At 31.0% G+C, this 14,642-nt stretch overlaps 1 protein-coding gene across 6 annotated transcripts in view; it reads right to left on the reverse strand.

Annotated features, from left to right (window-relative positions):
- Window positions 1-14,642, reverse strand: part of LOC144855530 (putative receptor-type tyrosine-protein phosphatase mosPTP-1) — a 42,261-nt gene that overhangs the window by 5,317 nt on the left and 22,302 nt on the right. The window contains exons 12-27 of one of the 6 annotated variants that reach the window (XM_078713420.1): window positions 14,531-14,607; window positions 12,952-12,990; window positions 11,178-11,275; window positions 10,290-10,383; window positions 10,014-10,090; window positions 9,403-9,439; window positions 8,147-8,244; window positions 7,711-7,848; window positions 6,593-6,744; window positions 6,089-6,224; window positions 5,703-5,852; window positions 5,180-5,273; window positions 4,785-4,861; window positions 4,161-4,463; window positions 1,889-1,933; window positions 85-219 (exon numbers count right to left, since the gene is read on the reverse strand). In XM_078713420.1, coding sequence (XP_078569546.1) covers window positions 85-219; window positions 1,889-1,933; window positions 4,161-4,463; window positions 4,785-4,861; window positions 5,180-5,273; window positions 5,703-5,852; window positions 6,089-6,224; window positions 6,593-6,744; window positions 7,711-7,848; window positions 8,147-8,244; window positions 9,403-9,439; window positions 10,014-10,090; window positions 10,290-10,383; window positions 11,178-11,275; window positions 12,952-12,990; window positions 14,531-14,607 — 1,750 coding nt within the window. Of the gene's footprint in view, window positions 1-84; window positions 220-1,888; window positions 1,934-4,160; window positions 4,464-4,784; window positions 4,862-5,179; window positions 5,274-5,702; window positions 5,853-6,088; window positions 6,225-6,592; window positions 6,745-7,710; window positions 7,849-8,146; window positions 8,245-9,402; window positions 9,440-10,013; window positions 10,091-10,289; window positions 10,384-11,177; window positions 11,276-12,942; window positions 12,991-14,530; window positions 14,608-14,642 lie in introns of all 6 variants that reach the window. The other 5 variants (XM_078713423.1, XM_078713419.1, XM_078713422.1 and 2 more) reach the window with 5 other exon arrangements.

Consider the following 14,642-nt stretch of genomic DNA (forward strand, 5'->3'; position numbering starts at 1 on the left):
GTCCATGGTATAATATGTAATATATAGTTGTAATTCAGTTAAAATGAATGAACGAATCAAGTATAAATGACCTTTGACACTAACCTGAGTCGATTCAAGAACAAACTCTCGGGTCATGAACCCTAAATGATGTTCCTCTTCCACAAAGCTTACTTTGAAATTTCCAAACACCATAGGATTGTCCCTGCTCGTTGGCCAGTACACTGGTTCATCTAGTGCCTAGGAATGTAAGCAGGACATAAGCTAATGATTTCAAACTTCTTTTAATCCTCATTTATCAGTATTTATTCATCAGTATTTGGGAGTGTTTGATTTGTGACAACCCATGGCCTAGATGTGTCATGTTAATTCTTTGTGATTTCTCGTCCCTGTTTTTGTGGATTCTAGATCCAGGCAACAAACACAACAACATGTTATGTAGGTCTTAAGTTGCCCCAAATTAAAAGCTTTCTATTTGATAAAACTGCACTACCTGTGTACTAAAATAATGTAATAAGTGTACTCGGACCTCTTTTAACTTATAAATAATTCTTAAAAGATTTATTTTTTATTTTATCTATTTATTCTTTTTTTTTATGACAATGTGCAATTTATTCACTTATTGAGAACAGTGCTGTGAAAATGTATAATCGATTTAATTTTGTGTTGAGAAAGACTAAACCTTTTCCTGGTTTGTGTTGTGATTGTGATTTAAAAAAATAATCTTAATAATATAATTGTGTTATATATCTGTGCAAAAAATGGCTATACAGTATGCCCAGGTTTTATTTTGTTATATGTAATTATAGATACTTGTTTTGGTTATATATACTTCTTTGGACTGTATACACTTGTTTTGGCTATACATATTTGTGTAATATACAATAATGCTTTGGTTATCTAGAGCTTGTAGATTTGAATCAAACAAGCAAACAAACAAAATGTTTTTTTTAAATATTTTTTATGGATTGCATCATTGTCCACATGATACTCGCTTATCAAAATGCTGTAGCGTAGTTTGTTTATTTACATACATCAAATTCAACAATGCTGTCAATGGTTTCAGGAAGTATTAACTTATAGGATGTTTGCGATAAAGTGATACTTGAGATCACGAAAAAGAAATCATTTATTAAGGATATTAATCATTAAGATCATGCCACTGTGTGTAATTAAGGTAATGCTTTCCTGGACACTTCACACATGCACACTTGTTAACATTCAAAATCATTGTTAAGTAATTATTACAAGATACCACTATTTAAGTGTCATTAAGATCAATCGTCGTTAGATATAGCGCGTCCTAATATCTTGTACTATTTATTTTATCAAGATTCAATTTTATTTTGCCAATTAAAATGGAAATAATAATTGAGTATATTTTCAAATTTTAAAATATATATTAATATACAATGTTTATATTATTTAACTGTAATCTCAATAAAACAGTTAAAGTTATATGAGAAGAATCTTTGTTGGTGTATAGTCAAATATTTGTATGTAACTGAAATGTGTTGGCTATTTTCCAAATTTACAAGTTTTACTTGTCACTAGAGTTTGAATTGTAGTGATTTGTTCCGAATTTCAATTAAAAAAACATGTATGTATATTAATCAGAAACTTTAAATCTTTTGTTAATGTTTTTTGTAAATGCATGTTTTAAATTAGAAAATTTAGGCTTACAGTTAGTTACCCTTTTATGAAAATGTGAATGTGGAAACACAATTATGTCGAAAGGTCTGAAAAAGAAGCTTGTGCTTATCTGTGCTACTGTACCACTAATATTATTAGATTTTAAACCAAATGCAAAGTCTTATCTAATGTGCATGTATTGTTGCCATGGAATTTAGTTAGGATCTGTTATGGGTTGCACCGTGCAGCAAACATGCTTGTTGCAATGTGATTGTACCTGTAGTGGATCCAAAGGAGAATCTTGTGGCAGACATGCCTCATCCTAAATCAATGAAAGTGTCATGATGATTTAAATATTTTAATAAACGAATGTTTTAAATATTTTAATGAACAAATAAGTTATTGTGATTTATTTGTGAATGTTTGTGCAAAATAAACAAATATTTCTTGTCCTTGATGGTAAAAAATAACATGCATTAAAAAATAATTAATTAGAATTAAATTATAATTCACACAACACATCTACATCAGTCTGTCTGTCTGTCTGTCTTACCTAACCACATACAGTACTTATTGATGAAACTATTGACTCACTAACATACACTTTTCTCATTGTTTCTGTCATACACTTACTCTCAAAAACATACCACCCATTAAAACATTCAACAGTGCCTCTTAACAACATAGCCACCTCTTTTAAACACTCAGTGCATGAGCAAGAAATGAATAATAAGCAAGAAATGATAGAAAGCAAGATTTTGTGAATGAAAAGAAGAAAGTGTTGTTAGGTCTCTGTGTAAAGTAGTACGTGGTATTGTATGCTATCAACGTGCTTAACTGACTTTAGTGAATTATTAGTGTAAATAAAAATTATTAAGATTGAATGTATTAAAAATCAAGTAATGCATTGCATACATTAGTAATATTGTATTAATGTATAAATATTTTCTTAAATATCTCCAATATAAGTAGTATCATTCTTTGTTATCATTATGTATTGTAAGCCATTATATATTATTGTTTTGTGGATATATACATTATTACAGACAATGAATATGTGATTTTAATAATGATTATGTACATGGTGTCATTTTATAGTATATATGTTATGCTAACCTATGCACGGCAGTCTATGCTAGCAAAAGCATCTATTCTAGATACCCAATAACCATGTTTGTTATATAGAATATATTAAAATGATAATTTAATTTCTATAACACTATTTAATTGAAAGAAAATATAGGATAACATTATTCTACAAACATATAATATTAAAAACATATAAATAAACCCCTAATACCCCAACCCTATCCACCCCCCTCGGGAAAATCAAACAATAACCCTCCACCAGTAAACAATAACAGTCATACACACAGTATACACCTGAAACAAACAACATAATTATGCCAAAATATCAACATATAGTTTGGTAAGATAAACTGATACCTCTGCATAGGTTTAAAATACTGGAGAGCTGGTTCGCACTTGTATGCAACTCAAGGACGTACAGTAAGCCCACCACAAGCAATTTGTCACTTGTGATTGATCAACTCAGTCACATCCCAGTGGGAACCAGGCTTAAGGGAAATTTAAATTTTTCAAATAATTCTAGATATTGCTTATCAATTTTAGATTCACTGTTTAAAATGAATGCACTATTCAAATAATAAATAATAATAATAATCTGATCACAATGCAATATTGTTAACTCATTATTGGTTTTGTTAATAGCTTCATTCATTTAGGATAATTAATAAAAGAATTTGATTGAGTTGATATAAATAGAATCATTCATTGTTAATTTCTTTTCCTTAGTTTGCCTGCCAATTATAGAATAGAAAGATGATGATCACAACTAAGTTATCTTTTTTGTTGAGGAAGATCACGACAAACATTATCATAAAATGATGATGTGATGATATCAATTTATGATCTATGTCTCATATCACAAACAGCATGATCATGGAAGCGATCATGAGATGATAAAGACGATTATCATGAAATGTATAATCACACAAAGACGATGAAATGTTTCAACATGATGATGAAATGTTTCAACAAGACGATGAAATGTTTCAACATGATGATGAAATGTTTCAACAAGATGATGAAATGTTTCAACAAGATGATGAAACGTTTCAATATGATGATGAAACGTTTCAACATGATGATGAAATGTTTCAACATGATGATGAAATGTTTCATGATGATGATGAAATGTTTCAACATGATGATGAAATGTTTCATCATGATGATGAAATGTTTCAACAAGATGATGAAACGTTTCAACATGATGATGAAATGTTTCAACATGATGATGAAATGTTTCATCATGATGATGAAATGTTTCAACAAGATGATGAAATGTTTCAACATGATGATGAAATGTTTCAACATGATGATGAAATGTTTCAACAAGATGATGAAATGTTTCATGATGATGATGAAATGTTCCATCATGATGATGAAATGTTTCATCATGATTACTTGATGTATCTCATCATGATTCATTAGAAATGAGCGAAAGACACAAGCGAAGCAAGACTTACAAGCGGTACATGCAAATTATTAACACCAGTGCAAGGAGTAGAAGTAGAATTAAGGGGAGTAGTCACGCTAGCCCCTTCACCATCCTCATCATCAACCATGTCTCTTAGCCTTTTCTCCATCTTGGCAACCTCCGGATCCTCATCCCAGACTCTTTCATAGAATTTCTCTTTTACCTGGTCGTCTTTACTCGATATCATCACGATTGTCGGTGAATTTGTGTCCCAGATCATACGCCAAAAATCTGAGATCGTGTTTTCCAGTGGAAACTGCGTTACTATAAACTCATTGATTTTTCTGTACCCCTAAAATAGTTGTTAAAAAATGTAAATAATGTGTTAAGATCATTTTAAAGATATTAGATTTTAGACTTCAAACCAGAGAATTATGCAAGTTGCTGGACTATGGGCTTATACAATATGGTGGGCTACCATCAGGGCTTAAATCTGAGAGCACCTTGACTGACTTTATAGACAATCCTGACTAGTTATTCCTTGTCTTTGCATGTATTGTATGTCTTGCTTAAAGGCAAAATAAATAGAATGATATCTAAGGGGGAGTGAGCTTACAAGATAGACTTAATATCTAATGAGGGAGTGAGCTTAAAGGATGGATGTGTTACTTACTGGAACATAAGTTGCATTAACGTAATCAGATCCCTCTTCTCCTGCTTTGGACGACATGTGAACTCTAGACCGTTCAACTACAAAATAAAATATGCAATAAGACCATGAATGTACTTAAATGTGTAGCACATCAGTGTTGACAGCAGGTCAAATGGCCAAGCGTTTGAACCAGAGGCACCGTTTACCACACCTACAATATCGGCATGGTTCAAGGCCGACTCATTCCTAGTTCTGGTGATGAAACAAGTCTTCTCGGATAAGGAAGTGTACATAGTTTGCCTATGTGCACTTTAAACAACCCAGTTCATCATTCAAGATGAGTAGGGGGTTCCCCAGTGAACTGGTTCAAAAATAATTTAGATTATGCTACACTATTGTCTGTTATACACACGTACCTGGCAAGATATCTGGCCTCCTATTTTTCTTTTGATTAATTTCTTTGTGAGCTTTTAAGAAATCATAATCTTTAAACTTGTGTGTATGTAACAGCTAAAAAAACAAACAAACATTAGTGATATCACACATATATATTATGCCTATATTTAAACTGTTCAGTTAAAAAAAAGTGACTTCAGTTTAGTAAAGTTCAGGTCTTCAATTAAAACTTCTTTTCTTGCATTATAATATTTATGTTCATTATCAGTTGTATACTTATTATGCTACTCTGTATTTTGCTTTATTATTTGTGGAAATAAATATTATTATTATTATTATTATTAAAAAAAGAGCTATGTATAGTGTTCTTACCAGGGAAGAGTAGAATGAAATCCAAACCATATTTTTACTGTAATATTATCTATCCCAGAAGCACCCCAGAAAGAAATGCCCTGATTAATATTATTTAGTATTTGATCACATGTTTTGCAGAAATTATATTTAAAAAAGATCTTGAAAAGTAAAGTGAGTGGTGATATTTACCTCAAAATGTTGATCTAGTATAGATCGCTTAGTGCCTTCTCCTGGAACGCGAATCTTCTCAATATATTCACGAATACCTTTAATAGGAACTTCAGAATGCTCCAGCCTCAGTGCGTCTCGTAGCACGTCATGGATAAAACAATATTGCTCCTGTACAAACAATAATATCATTAATATAAAGTTGGCTACGTGAATTAATTAATTGAAACGGATAAAGGCATGGTTAATAAATAAAACTGTGTACAGTTGTTGTAGACTTTTGTAGAATTTGTTTATGTAGAGCATCTTGTGTATATGTTTGTCTTGTGAACAGGATTGCCACCTTTAAGAAGGATATGGTTATCCTTGGCAATTTGTATAAAAACAAAACAGAGCTTAATTCATACCTCAGTTTGCACCATGTGGTTTCTCTGTCCACGAATCTTCTTCAAAAAACTACAAACATTAACCGTTTTCTTGGCTTTAATTTGTCTCAACATTGACTCTATTGTGATGTATGTACCTGTACGCCCTACACCAGCACTACAAGAAGTAAATATTATTAATATATTATTATATGTTATAAAGCTCTGTCCACACTATCAAACTAGTTTGACACAACAAATGTAAATAATGCAAACAATTAATCAATATAAAATATAAGAATAAAATATCAATTCCCGATTCCTAGGTTTAAATCCAAGCTCTGCTCTTAAGCAGTTCAACTACATAATTAGAATTATAACAACAATTATTTATATTTTAATTTAATTAATTTGACAACAAATTCACCAGTGGTTGTACCAGCAACAGAGCGCCATAACACATTGTGCACACAACCTCTATTATTCTGCAAATGAAAAATAAATTATTGGATGCACTGAAATAAAAACAATAAACAGACGACCAACCTGCAGTGTACTATCATGGGACCAGCATCAGCTGGGTTTGCTTTCACTGATTTCTTAATGAATGTATACACAGGTAGGGTGTAGTTTGGTACCCCATGGTCCGGCCAGTCTGTGTAATGATACTGTATGATAGCTCGTTCATTATTCTTAGTCTGAAATTCAACAAAAATAATAAATGGAAATTCATATTTTTAATTCAAAATTCAAAAGATCTTTTTTAATACAGTTGGTATAAAATATTTTGTATATTTTTTTAGAAGTATTTTGAATGTACTGTATTCAATATATTATTATCTTGCCAAAAAAGACAATTTTCAGATATGTTTTTAAATAAAGTGATTTTCAATTTCCGTAATATCAGGAACATTTTACCTTGAATTTTTCGTTAGTGACAATAATAACAATCTTGTAATCACTTAAATATTTAAATAATAAGATTTTATAACTAAATATGAGCATAGTATTAATTTACAACCTAGGGCATGAGAAGAATTCAATTATTCAAAATGAGTACATCCTCACAGACGACAAGAAATGTTAAAATCTCATAAATTGTTGCTAATTACTTTGGGAAGTAAAAGCTTTCCTCGTTTAGACATTCATTTGACCTTTGACATTAATTTGACCTTTAAAAAATGCATATTCACATACTTTGACATTAAAATTTTATTTTTTTTTTAAAGTTGGTGTAAAAATAATTTATTATCAAGTGCAAAAATGTATTCAATTTCACGCTCTGTTGAACACGTAACTAATCAGAGTGCACCCTCTATGGTATGACTGGATGCTTACGATATTGTGATATTTGGTGAATGTTTGAGGCGAGCAGGTAGTGAAACAAGTTGGGCAATGATTTTTTTTAGGATGTATAAACTATTTTATTATCGTGATTACTTAGAGTCTCATTTGAGGATTAGGGAGTGGAGTTGAAAAGAGTCGTGACTTAGAACTCTGGCACTATATCAGGATTGAACCCCAGACCTTGGATTGGAAGGCAAGCATGTTAACCACCAAGCTACAGCTCCACTCCAGAGGAAGGAGTGATAAAGATATTGAATCAATGATAATGATAACATAGACATGTGATGATGACAATGATAAGATAATTCTGTGCTTACCTTTTTCATTTTAGTGTTCTTTACAACAAAGTTTCTGACAGTAAAGCTCGCCATTTCATCTTCCATTTCACATGTCACTTCAAAATCTCCATATTTTTCTGAACTGCCCTCTATAGGCCAATATTTGTCACACTTTCTCTAAATGAAAACAAATAGAAAACCAAATTAATTATCATTTAATGCACACAATAGGCCGCACCGCATATTGTTGGTGCCACCGATTCAAAGGTGCATGGTCAACAAATAAATAAAATAAATAAATCAATCCTTGGTATGTTGATTGTACCAAATAAATCAAACAAACAAATACATTCATTTAATGCACACATTAATGTGAGGTAACATTTAAAGGTAAACTGTTACATACCCACCCTTTTTCCATTAGATTTGTAATCATGATTATAGTATAACTATTTTGTAGTAAACTGTTACATACCCGCCCTTTCTCCATTAGATTAGTAATCATGATTATAGTATAACTATTTTGTTCCCAGATCATTCTCCAGAAATCTTCAACTGTTGACTTTAAAGGTCCTAAAAAAAACAAGAAGTTGTTAGCTGATTATCTGCTCAAGACAGCCATCTAACTCATATTGAAGGGAAAGAGTTTCATTTTAAATATTGATAATCAAACTGAATTTTGAGTCTAGAAACTTAGTTTTGTATTGCTTTCTATATAATTTTATATATGTGTTTTGTATAGCTATTTGGTATGCTACACTGGCAAAATTATTCCCGATTTGAGTGGATAAAAATAGAAAAAATCCCAGATAATTCAGTGAAACCATAGAGACACACTAATGTTGTAAAAAGAAGACTTATTTCATATTGACAGTATTTTATCAGATTAAACATTAATATAGACTATGACTAAGTTATTTCCACATCCCAATTTCAGACGATTTCCATGCAAGTACAACATTATTGATAATAACAAGGATACAATATGGCGCGTTTAACAGTTCAGCTGTTTAGGTCCAGCATAGCGATATCATAGTGAACTCTATGGGTCCAGTGAGTCCTGGAACAGACCTTGGGTATTTACCTAATTGTACTTGATGCGATACCCACAACCAATGGACACATATCAAGTGTTAATAAATATATGAGAAATAGGAAACGATAACAGACGATATGTTTTCCCATGAGCGCTTACGACAGATGAGCTTCCATTGACCAGGGAGCATCTCAACAATTTAATTTAATTGTTCAAATTTAATAATAATAATAATAATAATAATAATAATCATTATTCTTTTTTTAAGGCTCCCCTGCCACAAGATGTTTTTTTTTTCATCTTCCAAGGCATCTGCCTTCAAACTCTGACCTCATCATTTTTGTTTTGCTTTGTATGCATATCTTTTATGTCAGAGTATGTAAATAAATGTTATGTTATGACAATTTTAATTGTCCCAGGAATGTTGTAATTTTTTCTTTTTAAATAAATATTTCTAACTAAAATACAAAATTATTCATGGACACACCTATTAAGGGGACACTTTTCTATCAATGGAAAGAAAGTACACTATAGCCAACCCCTATATTTGGTCCCAAAGGTGTCCCCTTAATAGGGGTTCTACGTTATAAATAAACAAAAGACTTGACAGATGTATACATGCTGTTTGCCACGTATATATGTCTTAGCTTCAACATGTTTTTAATTCTCTAATTCACTTCTGCTTCATGACTCACCTTGAGTTGCTATAAATGCATTTTTCTTATTGAAACCCTGAAAGAAAAAAAAACATTGAAAAATAAAGTAACATTAATGTGTCTAACTATAAATGCATTTTGTTATCAAATGCCTGCAAGAAAAACACTAAACTAACATTAATCTAAAAAGAACATTATTATTATTAATAATAAAAATGTGTTTCCTTTAGTATATCTTTTTTTATTGTAGCCCTGAAAAAGACATTAACATTAATGAGAAAAAAACAACATAATGTGTCTGAGTTGCTATAAATACTATAAATCTTAGTGAACATTACTGATACTAATTTGTTTGCCATGCTATGTCTTAAAATGTTTAAAAAAAGTAGAGACATTAATGAGAAAAACATTAATAATGTGTTTAAAGCTGGTGCTAAGTATTTGCATATCTGCACTTGGAAAAGGCTACACTTAACAAAAACCCGTACAAATTACGTTTTCTGTCTCACATATTGTCCACTAAAGTGTAAACAAATTAGGTGATAAAATTAAACAATTAATATGCTCTTATCATTTACTTACATCAATATAACTTCCATTAATATAGTGTGAACAGGGTTTATCCCTTATCATTTATTTCATGCACTTACATCAATATAGTTTCCATTAATATAGTCTGAACAGGGTTTATCCCCTATAACTTGTAGTTTCACTCTGGAATGATCATCTACAAAGAAATAACATAAGTATTAATGAAATTACAGTACACATTAAAGAAAGACATTGAAACTGAAATGTTGAGTAAAGAGTACTGTAAAGAATACTTACAGGCTACTAATATATATATGTAGTCTGAACAGGGTTTAAATACTTACAGGCTACTAAAATATATATATATATAGTGTGAACAGGGTTTAAATACTTACAGGCTACTATGTTTGTATAGCGATTTTTTGGCTTGCAAGCAGGATCGGCCGAAGCAGCGGCTGGGTAGTCATTTTTCACGCACAGTTGGATTTCCTGGAAAAAAAATAAGGAAACTCAAACTTTCACTCAGAAATAAGTTACACCTATCATGATAATAAGTCAGAGGTATCTTAAGTCAGAACTATGATGATAATATGTCAGAGGTATCCTAAGTCAGAACTATGATGATAATATGTCAGAGGTATCCTAAGTCAGAACTATGATGATAATAAGTCAGAGGTATCCTAAGTCAGAACTATGATGATAATATGTCAGAGGTATCCTAAGTCAGAACTATGATGATAATATGTCAGAGGTATCCTAAGTCAGAACTATGATGATAATAAGTCAGAGGTATCCTAAGTCAGAACTATGATGATAATAAGTCAGAGGTATCCTAAGTCAGAACTATCATGATAATAAGTCAGAGGTATCCTAAGTCAGAACTATGATGATAATAAGTCAGAGGTATCCTAAGTCAGAACTATGATGATAATATGTCAGAGGTATCCTAAGTCAGAACTATGATGATAATATGTCAGAGGTATCCTAAGTCAGAACTATGATGATAATAAGTCAGAGGTATCCTAAGTCAGAACTATGATGATAATAAGTCAGAGGTATCCTAAGTCAGAACTATCATGATAATAAGTCAGAGGTATCCTAAGTCAGAACTATGATGATAATAAGTTATCTATAATAAGACGTTACATATTTAAATAAGTCTGAACTAAAAACAGATTATTTTGAAGACTAACACGTCCTTTTTGATGATCATGCACACTTTATTGTTTAAAAAATTAACTGATAATTTTGTTTTGGCTGCGGAAACACGGCAATAGACTTACTTCAAATTCCTCTGCAAACCCGCTGTCACTATTGGCATGATTCCTGATGACATGTTCTTCAAACTTTTCAATTGGTATTGGCGGTTCTTCGGGATCTTCTGCAAAATTTAAATGTCAACAAATTTAAATGTCAACAAATATAAATAATAAACATCAAGTCATTAATTTAAATCAACAGTGCGTTTCCTTCCTGACTATTTTCATTTTAAAATGTCTTTAACAGTTAAATTGCGCCAAACTGTGAAAGTGAAATAAAAAGCCAAACTATATTAATAATTGCAAAACAAATAATGAGTTTTCAATTTGCGACCTAGAAATCATTAAAACTGTGTCGAGGGGAGCAAGGAAACACGTCCCAACATCCCAGCATGCACAGCAAAAAAACCACGACGTACTTTGGTCATTGGTCAACACAAATCAAAGCTCCAAGGTAACATTAATGATGTAATAATGTAACAGTCCTTGGCTGAACATTTTGTATCTACAGTTAAGACCATTATTTTTACAAACATTTCTTTATTATTTTTTTTAAATGCTTATTTTAATAAAACAGTTTTTAAAACAAAAATATAAACTTTTCAGAACAGAGTTACCATAAAAAAACGTTAAAAAAGAGTGTATAATATCCTTTCAGTAACATGTTTAATTTGGTAAAAATTATTTAAAAAGTGAATAATCCAACAAAATCAGATGTAATTACAAACACTTTGATAACACCTACATTTAACACATATAAACTTCCATGCAAAAGTTGCATTTCAAAAACAGATAGAGAACCGAGAAATGTATGAACAAAATACTTATCACATTTAGGAATGGAATATTGAGGTTACAGCAGGAAAGTACAATGGTTGTAAATAAAGGAAATAAATTGTAAGCTGCATTGTATGATGTAATCATATAGGACTAGTAGTAGTTGATTGATATGCTAATAGAAATAGATCTACACTAAATAGATACAGTAGCGCTATTGTTATAAATGAGGCAGTTTTAGCTTCCTTTTCACTTGTTAAATTCTGTTTTGCACGCTGCTTTTCTTTTATCATCTTGTAGCATAATAAATAATTCTTTTTGTATAAAAAATAAACTTTTCCTTTTAAATAAAAGATATTAGAAATGTTTAATTCAAAATCTAAATTAAACAAACAATTGCTTTAAAAAATAGTATCATGTTATTAAATTAAAACGACGACACATTTTCTTAAGTTTTATCATGATATTACCCATGATTCACAAAAACAACATGCTAATTAGAATACAGGAGGGAGGGATCTACTTCATTTACATATGCATGCTCCACATGCAGTCTCTAATTTGCACGCAATATTGATAACAGATGTATACAGCTTTGTAGTTTTATTTGTACACTATATAAATTAAATTATTTTTTAACAAAAAATATTTAAAACTATATAAAATGTGTAAAAAATGTTTAAAACTATTTTTATATATATTTAAATATTTTTAACCCGTTCTATTAGTGGCGGGTTTCCGGCTGTCGAATGTGACTGAAACTAAATAATAAAATAAAATGCTCCGGTATCATGCGAATATGCTTAATTATATTTCATTTGTTTTCAAAATGGATGTGTGAGTGATGATGTGAGTGAAGAAATGTGCAAAGCAAACAGTTTAAATAAATAGAATATATAATATATAATATTTGCAGACCCAAGCTACACTAAATAACTACACAAAGGATTCTATAAAAGCAAGACAAAAGGATAAGATTTTGGTTAAAGAACAACAAAGTTAAAACACTCACTATTATTACCTTTGCGTTTACCTAGTAAATCAACAATACAACCATCAACTTCAGAAGGATGAGGAATAAGCAATTAAAAAAGCATAAGGAAATACTAGTATCGTTAATTGATAGTATAGACAGTGCACTTAATCGTGGCTGGGAATTTCCCAAGTAGCTTCAAAACAAAATCGGAATAAATAGCCTCTCATTAAATTCCCATTTTCACAAGTTTCAATTCTTGTTACCAAATTTCACCCAGACAGGATGGTAGACAATCCTTCTCATCCTTGTATTGTATGAAGGCTGAGGTAATCACCTATTTTTAGTCATGAGAATACTGGTAATATAACAGCATTTGAACCCAGGACTGCTAAGCAAGCATGAAAACCACCATGCCTATATACTACCTCAACCTGTGCCGTGTGTTTTAGTCGCTGATGGGTGAAGGCCCAAATTACATACAAGGGCTACTGATAATGGCTTCTGTTAGATGACCAGATCTTCAAATGTATTAATTTAAAACATTATTTTTTCCTCAATTCTAAATAATCAGTAAAACGTTGTATTCATTCATTCATTCAATCTTTTATTTAGGAATCTCTGGTCTATAGAAAGTAAAAATTACATAAATGAATAGGAGAAGGCACTATATCAAATAAATTTTGCTTATGTTACTACACCAAAATAAGTAATTTTAAGAAAGATTTAAAAGTAAATTATTATTGTAATTATTAGTAATCAGTTCCCTAATTAAATCAAAAGGTGTAATTGTACATAATTACAGGTTTTTTACACCCCTGTAATTAATAGATTCTTTGCAAGTTTTACACCTAACAGTGAGAAAGACCAGAAGTCTATTACACCAATGTAAGTAGTGTATTAAGCTCTAAGAAGGAAATAAGGAAATAAGAATTATGTAATTAAAACTGTAAAAAAACAACCGGGAGGAATCACAAGGGAAATTCAATATTTACAATCACTCACATTCGTCGTCGTCACATGCATGTATGTTGACAAGGACACATTTTATTTTTTTAAACAAGTGATCATCATTAGCAGGAAACGCAGTACAGGATGGAGATTACATAACAAAAAGTATAAAAATCTCATTTTTTTCGAAATTGCAATGAAGTGCGCCCTCGATAGCTCGATGACAATGGTACTCTCTTGGCAAAGGAATGGAGAAGAGAAGACTGTACCAGTCAGGTAAAGCACAGATTATGAACAAAATAATGATTACACCGTGACATGACCCACAAAGGCCAACTTTTTTTTAGATAGGAAATCTCTTATTTATACAATCATTTTCATAACTTATTGAATTCGTACGTTTGTTCAATTATTTATGGCACAGTTGTTATTTGACAAATGAGGATTAAAGTCCTTTGTCTGAAATGAATAGGTTTCATTGGATCTTTACTTGTTTTACAAACAAAATAGAAACATATCTTCTCAATAAAAACAAAAGTAACAATTTCAGTGTGCAGTCAGACCTGCTTTAGAAGATATAAGAACAGGACAGATCTTTAAGCGGTTTCATTTACGGTGACCTTGGGGTTTGAGAATAGAGGTTGTTTTAAAAGAGGTACTAATACTGTACACTTACCTGGCTCATCAAATACGCTGGTTATCCGTGGACCGTTGCCAGGCTTATGCGGGTCTGACGGATCATTGCGCCGGATTCTATAAACAAAAATGTTAATGTTAATTTAAGAAAC

The sequence above is a fragment of the Antedon bifida genome, chromosome 11, assembly GCF_963402885.1.
Source record: "Antedon bifida chromosome 11, ecAntBifi1.1, whole genome shotgun sequence".
Lineage (NCBI taxonomy): Eukaryota > Metazoa > Echinodermata > Crinoidea > Comatulida > Antedonidae > Antedon > Antedon bifida.